This window comes from Lontra canadensis, unplaced genomic scaffold (genome assembly GCF_010015895.1).
Source record: "Lontra canadensis isolate GAN:19392208 unplaced genomic scaffold, GSC_riverotter_1.0 scaffold25, whole genome shotgun sequence".
NCBI lineage: Eukaryota > Metazoa > Chordata > Mammalia > Carnivora > Mustelidae > Lontra > Lontra canadensis.
In genome coordinates, this window is record NW_022631019.1 from 13,809,625 (window position 1) to 13,826,329 (window position 16,705).

General features: G+C 51.8%; 1 protein-coding gene across 3 annotated transcripts in view; it reads right to left on the reverse strand.

Annotated features, from left to right (window-relative positions):
• The window catches only part of TMCO4 (transmembrane and coiled-coil domains 4), an 82,507-nt gene that overhangs the window by 8,624 nt on the left and 57,178 nt on the right, over positions 1-16,705 (reverse strand). For 2 of the 3 annotated variants that reach the window (XM_032863613.1, XM_032863612.1), the window contains one exon: positions 4,292-4,409. In XM_032863613.1, coding sequence (XP_032719504.1) covers positions 4,292-4,409 — 118 coding nt within the window. Of the gene's footprint in view, positions 1-4,291; positions 4,410-6,547; positions 6,780-16,705 lie in introns of those variants that run through there. The other variant, XM_032863614.1, reaches the window with a different exon arrangement.

Below are 16,705 nucleotides of genomic sequence, written 5' to 3' on the forward strand. Positions count from 1 at the left end.
GGACAGAACAGGAACATATGTTAGAAGGTTCCATATCCTCTAAACTGTGCTAAGTAAACCACAGGGTCTTCCCTGGCACTCGAGACCCCTCTCCATCTGGCATCTGTCTGTCTCGCCCGAGGTCGGCCACGATCCCACGCACGGGACCACACAGAGCCAGGCTCAAGTCCTACCTTGTCAGTTACTAGCTGTGTGAGCTTGGGCGAGTTGCTTGGACCCTCTGGGCCTCAGTCTCCTCACTGCGTCTTGCCGGCCAGGGTAGGTAGGTGGCACACCATGGACACAGTGCTCCCGCACGTGAATACTCAAGAAGCATCTGGTCCGATTATGCCTCCCGCTCTCGGAACCCCTTGCTTGGCCTGGTCTTCCCGTGTCTGATGGGCTCTTACCCATCCTTTCAAAATTCAGCTTGGATATGACCTCCCCCAGGGAGTGTCCCTGAGTCCCTCAATCTGATACTATTAATCTTTTGTCCCTCATGTGCCTGGAGTATATGCTCCTTTGAGGACATGAGTCCAATGTCCTTTGTGTGTCCATTCCTTTTTTTTTTTTTTTTTTTTTTAAGATTTTATTTATTTGAGAGAGAGAGAGTGAGAGAGAGCATGAGAGGGCAGAGGTCAGAGGGAGAAGCAGACTCTCCGCAGAGCCCGGAGCCTGATGCGGGACTTAGTCCCAGGACTCCGGGATCATGACCTGAGCAGAAGGCAGTTGCTTAACCCACTGAGCCACCCAGGCACCCTGTTGTCCATTCTTGAGTCTTTTTCCTTCTAGGCAGAGAACTTTCTGAAGAGAACTTTCTGAAGGCAGGCCTGTGCATTAGTCCCGTGTCCCGTATCCTGAGCTGAAACAGCGCTCCCTGGTGGGGACCCAGCAAGCCAGGCTCCCACAGCCCTCAGGCTTTACGGATGCACCAGGCACAAGGGAGCTCTTGATTTGCCACCACGTGGCCTGTGGAAGGGCTGCCTTGGTTACTCACAGGCCTGGAGGGCACGGGCAAGCAGGAGCAGGGTACTTGGAGCAGGGTACTTGGAGCAGTGATTGCAGGAGTGCCCCAGGAGGCTCCCAATGACAAGCTCTCTCCATGAAGGGAGATGGGCCTGCCTCCGTTCCCATCCTGGGTGTGCTGTGTGACCCTGGCAAGGCCCCTGACCCTCTCTGAGTATGACAGATTGCAGTACCACTTGCCCCGGATAGCTTCCAGGGACTTCATGGAAACCCAAGTAAGGAGATGGATTTGCAAAGAGCTTTATCAATGTACATTATACATTTATAAACGTGTAATTTGGGGGAGTTTTGGCCTGAAGCTCCCCCATCCCCCACCCTCCGTGTTTAAGGAGTTTTGAAGCAAGTAAAACACCTTTGGGGGCCCAGACGATGAAATCCTGCTTGGTGCTTAGTTTGACCAAGAAACTAGAGTTATTGTTGGTCTGTGTTCCTTCCCCTACTCTCCCTGCTTCCCCCCTCCTCTCTCTCTCTCTCTCTCTCTCTCTCTCTCGATGGCTCAGGATCTCACAAAATCATTGAAAACCAAACTTATTAGCCTCAGGTTTGCAGCAGAAGAGATGGGTTTAAAGTTTTTGCTGCTTTCATATTGCACCCATGCAATTTTAATTCTTTCCCTTTGCTATTTATGAAAAGCACCAGAAAAATCATGCACTATGCGAATGGGCCCAGTTATTAAAACTGCTGGAGTTCAATGGGCATCTACTAAGTGTCTGCCCTTTTCCTAAATAAGATCATTTAATCTCCCCAGAAGCCTTGTGCAAGAGGAACTATTATTCAGTAAGTGACAGACAGAGCCAAGATTTTAACTGAGGACTTTTTCTTTTTTGGAGAGAGAGTAAGAGCATGAGGGGGGGGGGTTGGGGAGATGGGGAGGGGCAGAGGGAGAGGGAGAAAGAGAATCTCAAGCAGACCCCCTACTGAGTGCAGAGCCTGACCCGGGGCTCGACCTCACAACCCTGAGGTCAAGACCTGAGCTGAAACCAAAGGTCAGAGGCTTCGCCGACTGAGCCCCCCAGGCGCCCCAACTGAGGACTGTTTCACATCAAAGCTGCAGTGATTCCCTTTGAGCACGTGTGTATCTAGTCCAGCAGGGTCACAGAAATCAGAACGTGTGGCATCAGAAAACTGGCACACTAACAATTTTGGTGGATATGGCCACTTGTTCTCCAGAAAGTAGTTACTAAATTCAGCTGTCACCAACAGTGTATGGCTGTGCCCAATTCTCCACATCTTCACCAACACTTAGTGTTATTCCCATTTCAGATGTTTGATAATCTGATGGGCAATAAATATTATCTTACTGATTTTAATTTGCATTTATTTCACTCATGATGAGGTTGGGCATCTTTTAAAAAATTTATTGACTGTGGGGCACCTGGGTAGCTCAGTTGGTTAAGCATCTGACTTGATTTTGGCTCAGGTCATGATCTCAGGGCCATGAGATTGAGCCTGCACTGGCCTTCAAGCTCAGTGGGCAGTCTCCCTCTCCCCGTCTTCCCCCATCCTCTAAAAAAACCAAACAAATCTTTAAAAAAGCTAATTGACTGTATTTATTCTGTGAGTTTATGTGTAGATATCCTTTGAACATTTTCTTACTAGATTTTTTTAATTGATTTTCATGGGCTCTTTATATATTACGGCTCTGTCTTTGTTTCTTTGTTCTTCCTACCATATCCTAATTAAGAACTCAGCTTAGAGTATAAGTGAGAGAGCCAAACTGATGGTCAGAACTCCTGTGTCCTGGCTAATGTCCTCTGTCTGTGGCTAAAAATCATCTTTTTCTCTAGCTCTGAACTGTACAGCTGTTGCTGTGGGCTAAATCATCAAATGATAAAGACTTTCTAAAACTGTTCCATTTAATTTTGGTTCCTACTCAGGGTGGTTTAGATTAGGTAAAAATTAAATTTAACTGGCCTCAGTTTTCTCATTTGTATATGGGGATTAAGGTACTAAGACCACAAGGTTTAGGGGAGGTTAAGGGAGATCACAGTCACAAAGACAGGGGCAGGCCATAAGAGCCTAATACTCCTCATGTCCCTCCCCTCACATTGGGGCCTAGTTATGTTTTTAGTTTTGACTTTTTAATAATTGTCTATGTCCATATGTGCCCTTTCCACTAGCCTTGAGCCTCTCTCATTGTGCCCATCTTCGCATTCGCGTGCCCAGCTATGGTGTTGGGCACAGAATGCTGGATGAACCTGTGTCACACCCAACCTCGGCTTGGAGCCTTTTCCTCTCTGCAAACCCCAGACATATTCTCTAGACTTGGGAGGCCAGCACTTTGCTCTTTCTCTCTGCTTTGCCTTTTCCAGGGCTCTCCCTTGCTCCTTGGTTTCAGCTGAAGTTGGGGACCCCACTGGCCCTCACTCCAGCTCCGGCTTCTCGGAGCTCTAGTGCCGCGGGTCCAGTTGGTTGGGTGAAGCATCATGTTGGTGACTCAGGGGATCTGCTGCTTCCCCAAGTCCTACCTCCTCGTTTTCTAAGTTGTCATATTTTAAGTTGTATTCTTGGTGCCCACAACGAGTCAGCCATTTTTTCTAAACTCCAAACCTGTTCCTTGGAGTTTTCTAAACTCCAAACCTGTTCCTTGGATCTGGGCTTCTCGTCCATACCCAGGTCTGTGCGATTCTAAATCACTGCTCTCAACATGGTCACCCCACTGTGGCCTCCTGTGCAAGCTGAGGGGCTGAGCCCCTTCTCAGGCTGCCCTCTTGTGGTCTGTGGCGGGCTTCCTCTTTCCTTCCCCAAAGTCTAGGGCATGGCCTTGGCCAAAGCTCCCGAGTCCCCCTTCTCTGATTCCAAACAAAGGGTGCCTCCCTTCTAGCCTCACAGGCCCCCCACATCTGGCCGAGGAGCATTACTGGATGTGGGTCCTGGCTCCTCCATCGTTGGCTGACTGTTCTGTCACCCTGCCTGAAAGGGTGCTCTGAGAGCTCAGCTGACATACCCACCCACCCACCGCTCCCCACACCGCCAGGTGGCGCCCCCAGGAGCTCCACAGCCGGCGTTCACAGAACTCCCCCTGGGACCCACATCCCCTTACCCAGCCATGGTGACCAGCCCGGCCTCTCCTGTCACCTGGTAAGCTGGCCTCCGACTGACCCAGGGAACCCCTTTTCCTTCATCCTATGGGGACAGAGGCCTCCCCAGTCAGAACATGTTGCCCTTAATAAACCAGAGCCCCACTGGTCCCTGGGGTCCTCCAAGACCAGGGCCAGGCCTCGGACATCTGCCTGCTAAGTGCTCAGTGAGCACCGTCACCCCCCGGCGCAAGGCTGGGACAGACCTGCTATAGCCGTTAACGATCCTCCCAGACACCACTTTCCGGAAAGGCTCCCAGTGCTTGGCCTCTCCTTCCACAGGCGCGCCCAGCAGGACGACATCCTCAATGATCCCCTGGCAATCTGGGAAAAGAACCCAGAAAAGGCGGTCAGTGTCGCTGGTCACAGTGGGTCCTGGAAGGGACGCTCCAACAGTGGGGGAGGAGATGGCTGTCACACGCCCATGTGCTCACACACACACACGTGCTCACACGCGCTCACGCAGTAGTGGGGGCTTCCACACACTGAGTCGCAGGTCAGGGGACTGATCTCTTTCTGCAAAGCACCATCGTCCCTAATTCAGAGTTAAGGAAAAGCACAGACATGGTCAAGGTCACATGGCTCGGAAGTGACGCAGCCTGAGATGGGACCCCGATTGATTCTCAGCATCCGTGAAGCACACGACCAGCCACGGGCTCGGAGGGGACATCTTTAGAAGGGACCAGTGCACACCGGGAGGGAGACGCCCAGCCCAGTAGCTCCCTGGGGCCTGGGCGGTGTGGTGGGAAGGTGGGGGCGCCCAGGTTCCAGGGCAGGGGGTACACTCATCAGCTGCACAGACCAAATGGTTCAGATATATTTTAGGCGGGGTTGACAGACCAGGGCTGGCCCAGGGATGGTTCGTCCTGTAAAGACAGAAAGAGGGAAGCCACATTTCTTCTCCCCCATGGCAGACTAGAATGCAGGAATTGTTGGACGGGGGGTGAGCACACCTTGAGAAGCCCTGCTCCTGACGGAGGAGGGGGGCACACACGTCCCTCCTCCCTCCCCATCACTCTCTGTCCCCTCCTCTGCTGTGTTTTCTTCTTGTTCTGACAGCTTGTTTCTGTCTGACCAGGTGCAGGGAGGGCAGTGCTCTGGCTGTCTTCATCCCAGCTCTATGGCTGGGTCTAGAACAGTGCCTGGCCTGTGCCGGGAGCTCAGGAAAGATTTGAATCAATGAACAAAGAGGAAGTCAAGCGCCGTCCCTCAAGGAAGCCAGTATATGGTCTTTTGCACAGCCTTTGTAAAGCCGTGGCTTCAAATAACTTGAGTTGGGGGCTGAACTTCTCTGAGTCCACAAGGGGGTGATGACAATGGCCTCGAGGGTCTTTATGAGAATCAAGTCACAGCGTGGGAACCATCCAGCACAGGGGAAGCACAGCGGAAGTGAGTGTGGCCACCCTCTGCCCTGCGCCCCCACTTCCCCAAAGGTGGCTCTTTCTTATGCTTCTGAGTGTCTGCATGTCCCGGGAAGCGGCATGCTCAGTGTCACTCCTGGGGGATGTGCCCAAGAGGGACTACTCTGCCCTGTCTGCCACTCTTCTCTTGTTGGGGGACGCAAGCCTGGTGGTTTCTTCTCTCTGGGCTCCCGTTTCCAACCAGAGTGATTTTAACTGTTCTCCATCTGGGACTCCAGCTCAGCGCTGGTCTGAGTAAAGGGTTCCAGCCTAACAGGTGTCCAGGAACCCCCACTGCATCACATGTTCTAAATGCTCCCCCGTCTCTGATCTCAAGAGATGCCCTGGCACAGAATTCTGATTTCACTCCTTTTGCTTCCAGGGAGACGATAACCTGGCAGAAGGACTTGAAACTTGAGGAAGTCGGCGGTGTGTGCTAACAGCAAGGATGACTCAGGGGACCCTTGAGAGAAGGGCTATCGAGAATGGGGTTTTATCCTAACCCTGTCTCTTGGCAGGTGAGGAAACTGGTTCTCAGAGGGGGATGGGAGACGTCCAAAGTCACCCAGGTAGTGGGAATGAAGCTGAGCCCAGAGCCCAGACTGCTTGGATAGAAGTGGCTGGGTCCTTGGGGCCATGCTCTCTGCTGTTTGCACTAACACAAAGCACCGAGGTCACGTGTGGGTCATCACTGTTCCCAGAGTGCCAAAGGGTTGTTGACCCTGTGAGTCAGCTGAGCTCATCAGCTCTCTCTGGGGCCAGCGGCTCAAAGCACCTGCTCAAGGCCCCACCGAGTCTCGCCTTCTCTGGAGGGCGAGGACCCCTTGTGGCCAGAGGTGGTAACGCAGCATTCTGGATGGGTTGGATCCTGGCTGTTAGGAAAAGCCAAAAAAGGTAGTTGCCGGTGACCTTGAACTGACACCAGCAGTTGAACCTCACAAAACAGTCCAGAACCCAGCCAAATCAAGTCAGGGTGGGCAGTGAGCTGGAAACACATGTACCCATCAATGACGCCTGGCTGGCCCTGGGTCATCACGCCAAGGTCTGCCACGCTCAGACACGTGCCTTAAAGAAGGGTTGCTGTCTGTGAGGCTGCAAACCCGGACACAAGCCACGTGCCAGGCTTTCAGGAACGCACAGGTGTTAGCTGAGGGAAGTCGGCGAGAATTATTTTAGACCCACCAAAGGTAGACCCCTCTACCGCAGGTCATGGCCACCTGCCCAGTCCTGGAAATAGGATGGTCCAGGAGGGAAATCTGGGGTCAGAAGAGGATGCTGGCTGCTGTAGTAGATGCTGGAAAGGAAAAAATGTCAAATTTAACTGTTTGTTTCCAAACCTTATAATACCTGAAGATTTCATTCTTCTGGGTAAAAGAGAGAAAACTCTCACTCAGGCCCTGCTTTAGTGTCAAATAGTGTCCTCGCTGCCTTTCTGCTTCAGGGACAATGAATGTTTGCTGAAGCACAGTTGCATTTTGATTTACTCCTGTTGCTACCATCAACTTTTCTTCTTGTGAATTCTTTTTTTTTTTTTTTTTTTTTTTTTTTTTAAGAGAGAGAATGTGTGCATCTGTGGGGCAGGGGAGGGGCAAAGGGAGAGGGAGAGAATCTTAAGCACAGTCCAACACGGGGCTTGATTTCACGACCCTGAGATTGTGACCTGAGGTAAAATTAAGAGTCAGACGCTTAAAAGACTGAGCCACTCAGGTGCCCCTCTTTTTATGAATTTTTAAGGTATGAAGATAGTTCTGTGGCTTTGTAAATAGACTTCTGATGTAAAGGGAGGCAGGGATCCAACATGGGTTCGGTCGCCTTCAAGTCAGGAGACATGGCCTTTGAGGCTTGGATGTCTCATTTAAAAAAAAAAAAGTTTATTTACTTTAGAGAGAGCGAGTGAGTGAGGGGAGAGGCAGAGGGAGAGGGGGAGAGAGAGTCTTAAGCAGATTCTGTGCAAAGCATGGAGCCTGACACACGGGGCTCGATCTCACAACCTCGAGATGAGGACCTGAGCCGTCAAGTGCTGGACACACTCAGCTGACCGAGCCACCCAGGCGCCCCAGATTCCTCACTTTTTGAAACAATTCTCTCTATGTTATTAATATCCTACTTTGTGGGGTGCCTGGGTGGCTCAGTCAGTTAAGCGACTGACTCCTGGTTTCAGCTCAGGTCATGATCTCAGGGCTGTGAGATCGAGCCCCACACTGGGCTCTGTGCTGAGTGCAGAGTCGGCTTGGGACTCTCTCTTTCTCTCCTTCTGCCCTCCTCCCCCCTGCTCTCTCTCTAATAAAAATAAATCTTTATTTTTTTTAATTAAAGGTTTTTCTTTATTTATTTTTCAGACAGAGACAGCACAAGTGGCAGGGGGGCGGGGAACGGGTGGAGGGAGAAGCAGACTCCCCACTGAGCAGGGAGCCCGATTAGGGAATTGATCCCAGGATCCCAGGGTGGACGGATGCACCCGACCACGTGCCTCACCTCCCTTCCTTGATTTTTCTCCATTGCCCTTAAGACTATCTGACTTCCTACGTGTCTTGCTTTTAAAAGTCTCATTTATAGTCTGTCTCCTACTAGCATGCAGGCTCCCCAGGGGCTGCTCTCCAGTGACTCCCCAGTGCCTGGAACAGCGCCTGGCACAGACGCTGAGCTCCCCAGCCATGTGGAATAAACGAATGAATGAAATGGTTGTGGCATGAATGAAAGCGAGCAACGCGACTGAGCGGTAGGAAACCCTTCATGGTGAGGATACACGGAAAGAGGTTCTTTCTTCTTCTTCTTGTCTTTTTTTCCTTCCTGGCCCAACTTCTTCCCAGCAGCTACAGCTGGGGATCTCCGAAGACTGGCTAAAAGCAGAAGAAAAGCGCGACCCCAGCTGAGAGTAAACAGCAGCGTCTTTAACCATGGTTCTTAGCTCTCCAGTTGCTCATTTCCAGAGCTCTGTTCCACGGGGACAGATGCTACTGCACGTGACGGCGGTCTGCAGTGGGCGGAAGAGTGAGTGGTCCCTCTGAGGCTACCACTGGCCTCGTCTCCTCCCTCGGCCTCAGAAAATGTGATCCAAAGGCTCAGGCGAACTCTCCCGAGAAGCATCTGATGTGGGCTGTATTTTTAGATTCCCTTGCGTCCAGCCTACCTAAGGAGACTCAGGGTCGCCAGCCCCTTCCGGAGATCCACAGTGTCACTCCGGGGTGCCCCATCTCTGGGGGCGGGCAAAGACCCAGAGCGACTCTGGGGGCCTAAGAAACTGCATAAGCACCAGTTGCTGTCGGTCCACCGGATGCCTCCAAGGACTCACACGTCAGGATTTCAAGACCATGAAGGTGCCGTGGTGATTCACATGATTCCGGGTCAAGGTCGCTTGGGGTCATTACATATCTTCTCAACCAGGAGACTCTGCAAAGGGGACTGCTGCCCGGGGCAGGTCTGCGAAGACATTTGCCATTAGCGCGGGCCCACGTGCTCGAGAGAGATGGGAATCACGGGTCCAGGGAAAGCGGCCTGGCCTGCAGCATAAGAGACACCTGGGATCGAATCCCGACGTTGCTGTGTTCTGACCGGAGGTCAGTTATTCAACAATGTGGATTCTCAGCTCTAAACTGGGGTTCAACACTTTCCCACTTACTTTTCTTTAAACAGAATTTTAAGTTGTGGTAAAAGGCACCTCATGTAAAATTTACCATCGAACCATCTTTAAGCGTTCAGTCGCTTTTCAGTCGCAGTTCAGTCGAATTAAGAATGCTCCCAGTGTCGAGTCACGGACCCTCATTTCTATCACGCAGAATCTAGATAAACTGGGGCATGTCTTGTCTTGCATAATTCTTACACTTCCCGGAGTTCCCACCGTAGGCCTGACAGGACCCTTTTACCACTGGACCCTCTGAAGATGGTCTTAGCTTTTCAAGAAAGAAATCAAGAGCTGGGGACACGTGGGTGGCTCAGTCGGTGAGGTGTCTGACTCTTTTTTTATTTTTTAAAGATTTAATTATTTATTTGACAGAGAGACACAGCGACAGAGGGAACACAAGCAGGGGGAGTAAGAGAGGGAGAAGCAGGATTCCCAGCTGAGCAGGGAGCCCGATGTTGGACTTGATCCCAGGACCCTGGGATTATGACCTGAACTGAAGGCAGATGCTAAATGACTGAGCCACCCAGGTGCCCCCCGAAGTGTCTGACTCTTGATTGTGGCTCAGGTCATGGTCTTGGAGTCATGAGATCAAGCCCCATGTTGGGCTCCACGCTGGGTGAAGAGTCTGCTTGAGATTGTCTCTCTCCCACTCCCTCTGCCCCTCCCTCCCCCTGTTGTAATGAAAATTAAGAGCTGAGAACAGACAGCTTCTGTATGACAGCAAAGTTCTGCTTACACTGTAACACTGGTCTTGAAAATTGTATACAAGTTAAGTTTTTTGTGAAACTAACCATTCTTACAACATACCGAGTAGGGTCCATTCTTCCAAAGAGCCCTGTGGAGAATCTTTATGTATAGTGAGGGGTCCCTGTGTCCCTGGGAAGGACCCTCCTAGCTTCCCCTCTGTCATTTTGTCTTGTCCATACAGTGGGCTTTCTTCCAGTGAGGCAGGCCTGGGCAATGCTTCCCAGGTATTTCCAAACAAACCCCTCTAGGAGTTCATAGAAATCTCATAAACGGCTGGCATGGTGACATGACAGCCTCCCACACGCCTGTCACGTTGTCCGTAATGAGATTCCCCTGGCTTGCAAAGACCAAAGGACCTCAAACTTGAGAAGCAACAAAAAGCAGCATTTTTCTCCCTCCTGGCAAGGGGTCATGTGTGCACGGAGTGATAAGGCAGGAAACGACGGAGGAAATTACTGCCTGACCGCGGGTCCAGAAAACAAACCTTGAAGGAAATGATATGAACCGCATCTAAAACAAACAAAATCCATGCCAAAGGTACATGCGTGTGCACACACACACACACACACACACAAACGCACGCACATGCTAAACACACGGACAGAAGTGGCCAGAGAAGGAAGGAGGCTGGTGGCCGGGCAGGAGAAACGGAGGCTCTGACTGTCTGCCTGTCCCCCACCCTCCGGGAATGACGTTCACATTGGAAAGAATCCCCTTGGGGAGCCTGTCTGGACAGACTCTAAGAATTTGGGATGAATTCTTTTGGGAACGAGGAAACCTTTATCCTCTCCCCGCCCCCACCCCCGGCTCAATTCCCGTCTCTTTGATTTGGTTGTGCACAGTGGTAAGGCTGTCACCAGCATCCTGGGACCCTGGAAATTCATCTGCAAGCCTGACCTCTCCTCGCTTTTATGGGGCGGGGTCGGGGGGGGGGGAGCCTGGTCTGTCTGAGGACAAGGGAACTGGTGAGTGTGGCTCCACGTGAGGGAAATAAATCACATCAAATGTGAGGTCTGCTATCATGGACATGAAAGGGCCAGATGACCACTCGGCTGTCTGTTCTGCGTCTCAGCTGGCGGCTAGTGACAGCTCAGAAATAGTTTTCAGCCAAGCAGGAGCTTAGCGATTCAAGGGCCAGGAGGCTGAAATGTATCTGTGTGAGCCTATTCATGAGCTCTTTTGCCTTGGTTTATCTTGCAGACATCAGGGGCGGTAATGTGGGTCCAACGTCTTAGGGGCTGGGAATGAAACTGGAGAGAGAGATCTCGTGGCAAAGGTTTCTTCTTCTTTTTTTCTCATAAACAAAACTCTAGAATTTGATTTTTATAATCCCTCTTCTTCATTTCTTAATCATCAGAATTGTCATCACAGCTTACTTTGGGAGAAATAACGTTCACGCACGTTATTTCGTTACCCCCCATAAGGATCCCAGGAGGTTAGCCGGACTTCTCCCATTCTAGGATGGGAAAATCTTGCCTCAGAGACACTAAGCAGTTTGTCCCAGCTCACACAGTACATGGCATCATGGCATCTTTCCTACACGTTCTCTCCTAGTCTCCGTCCCTTTCCCCTTGGCTATCAAATATAACCTTCAACCAAAACCCATGTTTATGGATAACCGTGACATCTTCCAAAATTGTGTATTAAATTCAGAACGTGCACAACCTACCAAGAAGAACATTTCCAATGTGGCTGATTCAGGAGACACATTAGCGGGTTAAATTTTGTTAAAAGGTTAATTTCCTGATGGGTGCACCAGGCCAAGGGTATGTGACCTTGTGTTTTCGGTAATCTCTGGTACATCTGCCAAACCAAGTGGGTGAACAGATACTGCCGAGAGAGAGAAAGCACGGTCCTGGGTTCTGGGCATGCGCTAGACGTCCTCTCTGTACTGAGGACCTATTTCCTCCAGGGCAGTCTGGTGTTGATTATTTGACTTGGGGATTCCTGGATCCTGCAGGTGGTATACGGTTGGACCCTAGATCCAAGTGAAGCATGGTCCTGTGTCTCTGAATTCCCTCAATTCAGTCAAAGAGACATTTTCCCCCCTCCCTCCAGCCAAGGAACATGCTTACGGCTCTCATTTTCTGCTTCCTCCTTGTTTCTCATCTTGGAATGATTTCCTTTAATTTGGGGGGTGCTGCTTTACAACCCTTTATTCCACTCGAAATGGTTGGCGCAGTGATCCCTGGAGAGGGATGGCCAGGGCAGAGAGCATGGACCAACCCGCTGCTGGTAATAAGTCTGTAGGACAAACTCTGCCATCTCTGCATGAACTGCCCCGCCAAATGGTAGACCCTGAGATTGTGGGAAGGCCGAGATCCAGCAGCAGCCAGCATCTTTGAGTGTCCCTGTGAGCATGAGTGTGCCTCTGTGGACCTCGGAGCCTACGCTCAGGTCACCGGTGACACGTCATGAACTTGGCCATTGTTCTTCCATCTCTCTGCCAATGACTTTCTCCACTTGGGTCCCTCACCACGGCAGGGCCTTCTGGTGTCCTCTGGGATGCTGTGGAATTCTCAAAGACAACCCCACCTGAGATCCCCTTCATTTTTAAAGCATGCCACACCATCCTGCTTTTGTCGAGTTTTGGTCATTTTCAAAAAAAGGTGGCTTGTCACCGATGGGATCCAATTTTTCTTTGTATTTTCTTTTTCTTTCTTTCTTTCTTTTTTTTTTTTAAGATTTTGTTTATTTATTTGACAGAGAGAGAGAGAGAGATCACAAGGAGGCAAAGAAGCAGGCAGGGAGAGAGGGGGAAGCAGGCTGCCCACTGAGCAGAGAGCCCGATGCGGGGCTCGATCCCAGGACGCTGAGATCATGACCTGAGCCGAAAACAAGTCAGACGCTTAACTGACTGTGCTATCCAGGCGCCCCTCTTTGTATTTTCTTATAAGAAATTCTTTATCAGACCATTTCCTCCTGATTTTCATCTGCAAAAATGTGAGGTCCCTGAAACGGCAGCACACTAGGCAGTCGCGCTTGGACGGGCAGCACTCTGGCTCCGAGAACTGTAAGCAGGGGTCCTATCAGTTCCTTCCCCTCTCTGTATCTTTGGTGCCTAATAAATTCAAACAAAGAGGCCACAGCTGGGTGCCTGGGAACTTCCCAGGAAGCAGGAGCAGCCACTGGCTCCTCAGTGAGGGCAGTCTGTAGACCCTCCCCAGTCAGCCCTTGCTGGAAACCAGCCCACACTGGACTTGGAGAAACCCTTTCCCACCACAAGGTGGTGCTGTGGCGACCACAAACGCTCCAGCTGTCTCCCGCACCGAGTGGGGTGTGGGTGGGGAGGGGTCCTACAGAAGGGGCTTCCTGGAATGCCATTCAGGTTAGACAGGGTGGGGGCGCCCCGCCAGGAGGTGGGCTGACCACACTGCTGAATGCCTGTTTCCCCAGGGATCCCTGAGAGGAGCCATAAGAAGAGGGGTCTGGCCCTGGGCCCTCGGGGGCGTGTTGGGTAAACACTCAGCTAAAAAATTAAAGGCAGGGGTGCTTGGGTGGCTCCATCAGTTAGGCCTCCGGCTCCTGGTTTGGGGTTGGATCAAGATCTCATGGAGCCCCGACTCGGGTTCCGCCTCAGTGGGCAGTCCACTTGAAGATTCTCTCCCTCTGCCCCTGCCCCCATTCATGCCCCCTCTCTCTCAATAAATAGATCTTTAACAATGAGAGGGACAAGTCGAGGGACCCTGTGGGTGGCACAGAGAGGCCGGCTGTGGGAGTCTTCGCTTGCATCTGTGTCACTGTGGACAAGCTCCCCGGGCTCTCTGAGCCTGTTCTCTTGAGCAGCAGGGATGGCCTGGCACTCCCTCCCCCGCTGCTGTGACGGCTGATGATAGCAGTCCTCGTGGGCGGTGTGGCTTGTCCAGCCCCAGGCCCCGGGGAAGCGAAGTGAGAAAAGAGGCCTCCGGGACACCCTGATGGGCGGGTGGGCGCAGCTGCAGGGGGAGTTGTCGAGGGACGTGGAGGGAGTGTGGCTGGCAGGGAGGTCCCATCCCCGCCAAGATGCCCCCAGGTGGGGCTGGAGTCTGGTTGACCTCTGTGCCCTGAGCCCTGAGCAGTTACTGCCACAGGGGCAGGACTCTGCTGACGCATGGATAAAGAAACACAGCAGGGAAAGAGCTGCTAAGATCAAAGACTCGAGGCTACGCCTGCATCCGGGTCTCTGCGTTCCATTTGGCAGGTCAGGCTCCTGAGGTCTGGGCGCTGCTCACCTCTCCAGCCTGACTTCTCCCAGCTTCCCGGAGAAACCTGGGCTCCGGCTGCCCTCCCTAGACCGTCCACCTTCCTCCCTCTGGATCTTTGCTATGGCCCGTCCTGGGCTCGGAGGCATCCTGTCTTCCTCCCAGCTTGTCAAGGCTCACTTTCCTTCCAGGCCTGCCTCTTCCCTGAAGCCATCCCTGCCTTCTGGAAGGAAAGCCTCTCTCCTTTGAACTGCTTAACATTTGGTCCATACGACGTAGCATTTGGTACTGTTTTTTTTTTTTTTAATGGTATCTGTTCTCCTCCCTAGATTATAGGCAACTTGAGGGCAGCAAACTTGTCATGAGACGCAGCATAAGAAGGGTTCACAGGAAGTTGTTTGGAGTCAGACGCGCCCGCGTTAGTATCCCAAGTGGGGCTGTGTGTCATCCCAGATTACTAGCTGTATGTCCTTGGACAAGTCGCTTAACCTCTCTGGGCTTCAGGCCCATCAGTAAAAATGGGAAATTCAACACCTGCTTCCAGGTGTGATAATGCCCACACCTTCCAAGATCGAGAGGAGTCCTGTTCTGGCCAGCACACGGCAGGTGCTCCACGAAGATCAGCTCCCTTCCCCACACTCCATCTTGGAAAGATGGTTTCTCGTTTTGGAGGTGAGCAGCTGTTCTCTGTCAAACTTCAGGAGAGCGAGGCAGGGTGAACTAAAAACCACACTTTCCACGGTTGTCTGAGCCTGTGATCCAGGCTCAACCACCGTCCCCGAAGCCTCAATCTCCAGCAACCACTAAATGACAAAACGTAAAATCACCCAAATGGAAATGCAACTGGAGACTTGTCACCTAATTAGCAGTCTCCCAAACACCTGGCTGCTCGTGACAGCTTGAGAGATCATCATCTCCCTCTGAGTTTCCAAAGAAGCCCCTGTGCAGACCTTCCTGATAACAGTGAGGCGCCCTGGGAAGATCATTCCCAACCACGACAATGTCCTCGTAGCCATCTGAGACCTTTCCAGGGCGCTCAGCTCCTAAAAGGCGAGGGCGCGCTTGGACAGAGTACGTCAGGGGGATACGGAGCGTCTGGCTCGGCGTGGAGCTGGCATCTCCACGCCCCCTCCCGGAAGTGAGAAATCCGCACTCGTGGCTTTCCACGACTTTGCTGGGAAGCTAATAGCGAAATTCCCAGCTCAGTTATAGCAACTGGGTAATAACAGGAGGACGTATAATAAGAGGGACAGCCTCGAGGTTGCCGAATGCCGACTACGTGCCAGCCATTCTGCTGAGTGCTTACGTATATTATCCCCTTTGCTTAGCTTCTGAAGAAAGTACTATGAGACCCATTTCACAGGCGAGGAGACTGAGGCACAGGGACTAAGGGCCTGTTTGTGGAGCAAGTGAGAAGCACTCCAGGCCAGGCTGCGGGATCCGAGCTCCTTCTGCCCCAGGCCCTGCTCCCCTCTGTCTGAGTTTCCCGACCAGCTCAGGCCTCTACTCACACGAACATCCTTTCCACTCCAGATGTTTACATTTATCCGTAAGTTGTTGGATAGATGCTGCACACGGCACTGGAGGCTATTTACCCTGAGACGTCCTGCAAGTCCTTTGAGCAAGGAGATGCGGCTTTGCAAAGTTGAATAAATGGGCATTCGAGAAAATGAGTGAACAAAAGATGGAAGAAATAAACAATAATGAAGACTATTCTAGAGACCTGAAAGTCAGAGTTCACGAGGGGACACCCCGTGCTGGGGTGGCAGGGACAGAGACCCCAAATCTCAGACCCTTCATTAAAATGTCAAGGACGGGACACACTGACTCACTGGGGAGAACGTTTTTATCTTTTGCTGCAAAACAGGCCAGGCCAGGTTCTATAAGAGGGCAGCTTGCCAGTGCTGGCTAAGCAGGCCTGATGATCGCGGGCGTCTTAGCTACAAGGAAAAACCCCAACAGTTTCCATTCCAGAATGCTGTGAACTGAGATGGTTAATTAATATGTAAATCAGTGGGACTTGGGGTGTTTTCTTCCCTGGTTGGAATCCACCTAACCCCCATGGGAGCGTGTGTGCTTTCACTGCAGAACGTCTGGGTTCTTCCATGCCTATCAACCAGGGCTCACACAGAGCACCTACTTACACAAAATTCTGAGTGAGGGGAGGCCGAGGAGGGAAGGAAACCGACAATGGCCATGAGAGGTGGGATCTGTCCATGAGACTGGGGGGGTGGGGGGTATTTACCAGGGCTGACCATGGCCAGGAAGGGAACACTCCTCGAGACTATCCCCTCCCTGGCTCTGTGCTCACCACAGAAATTCTGGCAGATAATCTGTTTCCCCAGGAGCCTGGGCAGTGAGCATGGACATCTGCTCCATCTGCTGTCATCAGAGGGTGACAATTATTGGTGACCTAATGAATCAGCATTCAGTTCCCAGTACTGTGTCTTGTGAGTTTGTTTGATGGGACTCTGATCAGCTCTGGGTGCAAAAGAGACAGAATCAGGTTTCTGAAAATCCCAGAAGCAGACCTGGGGATGTGCGGGCTGCTCAGGTGCTGTAGGGCTTGGGGCACTCTGTCGCCGTGCCAGCGGTCCCCCTGGACAGCATCTGAACGTGAGCAGCCTCAGCAGATACCCTGGACAGAGCCTGCTGTTCCCCAGGCCACAA